The following is a 1426-nucleotide window of genomic DNA, read 5'->3' on the forward strand; positions in this document are numbered from 1 at the left end:
CAATAAAGCTGCACTAAATACTACTTATTGATTTGGTGGTTAGAATTTTGCTATTTCTGGATTTTTGACATGTGATAAGATGAATTATAAAAAATAATGTTTTTGTAAGATTTACCAAAACTAGTAATATCTTTTTATCAACCCAGAGCATATTGTATTAAGCCAGGTGAGTCAAAGTGAAATCTGTTTGCTAAATCTCAGTCAGGTATTAGGAGTATACTCAGACTTTGATTGCCTGAACAACTAACGAATAAGTAACAATTCCTTCTTTTCAAAGTCAGATGTTTCTAATTATTTGCCTTCAAAAACAAAAAGAAAACAGAAAAGAGAAAATAACAATGTTTCTGGCTGGGACTCCCTGCTAAGCCAAGATGTCGAAGAGAGGACGTGGTGGGTCCTCCGGTGCGAAGTTCCGGATTTCCCTGGGTCTTCCGGTCGGAGCCGTGATCAACTGTGCTGACAACACGGGAGCCAAAAATCTGTATATCATCTCTGTGAAGGGGATTAAAGGAAGACTGAACAGACTTCCTGCTGCTGGCGTGGGTGACATGGTGATGGCCACAGTGAAGAAAGGCAAACCAGAGCTCAGAAAGAAGGTACATCCAGCGGTGGTAATTCGACAACGAAAGTCATATCGGAGAAAAGATGGCGTGTTTCTCTATTTTGAAGATAATGCGGGAGTCATAGTAAACAATAAAGGTGAAATGAAAGGTTCTGCTATCACGGGACCAGTTGCAAAGGAGTGTGCAGACTTGTGGCCCAGGATTGCATCCAATGCTGGCAGCATTGCGTGATTCTTTGGTTTATCTGTTTTAAAAAAAAGTAAAAATTATTTGCACCCTGAAAAAAAAAAAAACAACAATGTTTCTTGCCAATATATTTTTTAAAAGAAGAGTTATTTTGATGATGCACAATTATGTGTTTTGTTTAAGATAGAACTCAGACAAGTTTAAGGAACTGACTGACCTATATTGTAACAAACCTCTTCAGTAACTTTATCTATGTGAACAAAGTTTATCAACTTGAACAAAACTTAAAAGAGAAAATACATATAAATGACACTGAATTCTATGTCATTTTATTAATAACTTATGGTCACTCACAGATATAAGAATGTAAGGGAAGTCTAATTAAGTGCATTAAGAGATGTACATTCAGTAACATTTTATTTCTTCTTTTATAAAATATATTTAAGGTATTTTGAGAAAGTTTGTACTACTAGTAGTTGAAATTATTTCTTTACCAGAAGAAACATTTGTAACACTTAGAAATTTAAAGTAACAATAAATTAAAAAATTTACAATTTCTGTTTATTTATAAAATTTTGACATTGAAAGTCATGATATGTTGACCAACAAAGGTCTAGGCATAAAAATAGATAAATAGATAAAACTCTCATGGCAAAGGCAAAGGGGATGGTAGGGTA

The 1426-nt window shown here is 34.3% G+C and overlaps 1 protein-coding gene across 1 annotated transcript; it reads left to right on the forward strand.

The window, feature by feature from the left end:
* The first annotated feature begins 358 nt into the window (after positions 1-358).
* On the forward strand, positions 359-834 carry LOC144221709 (large ribosomal subunit protein uL14). The gene has a single exon (XM_077752233.1). The coding sequence runs from the start codon at positions 372-374 to the stop codon at positions 792-794; it is 423 nt and encodes a 140-aa protein (XP_077608359.1). The 5' UTR covers positions 359-371; the 3' UTR covers positions 795-834.
* The last annotated feature ends 592 nt before the right edge of the window (positions 835-1426 follow it).

This window comes from Crocuta crocuta, unplaced genomic scaffold (genome assembly GCF_008692635.1).
Source record: "Crocuta crocuta isolate KB4526 unplaced genomic scaffold, BGI_CrCroc_1.0 scaffold21, whole genome shotgun sequence".
Taxonomy (NCBI): domain Eukaryota; kingdom Metazoa; phylum Chordata; class Mammalia; order Carnivora; family Hyaenidae; genus Crocuta; species Crocuta crocuta.

Bases quoted from the DNA above. Each gene is read 5' to 3' on its own strand.
- LOC144221709 (XM_077752233.1), top strand. From the start codon at position 372: ATGTCGAAGAGAGGACGTGGTGGGTCCTCCGGTGCGAAGTTCCGGATT.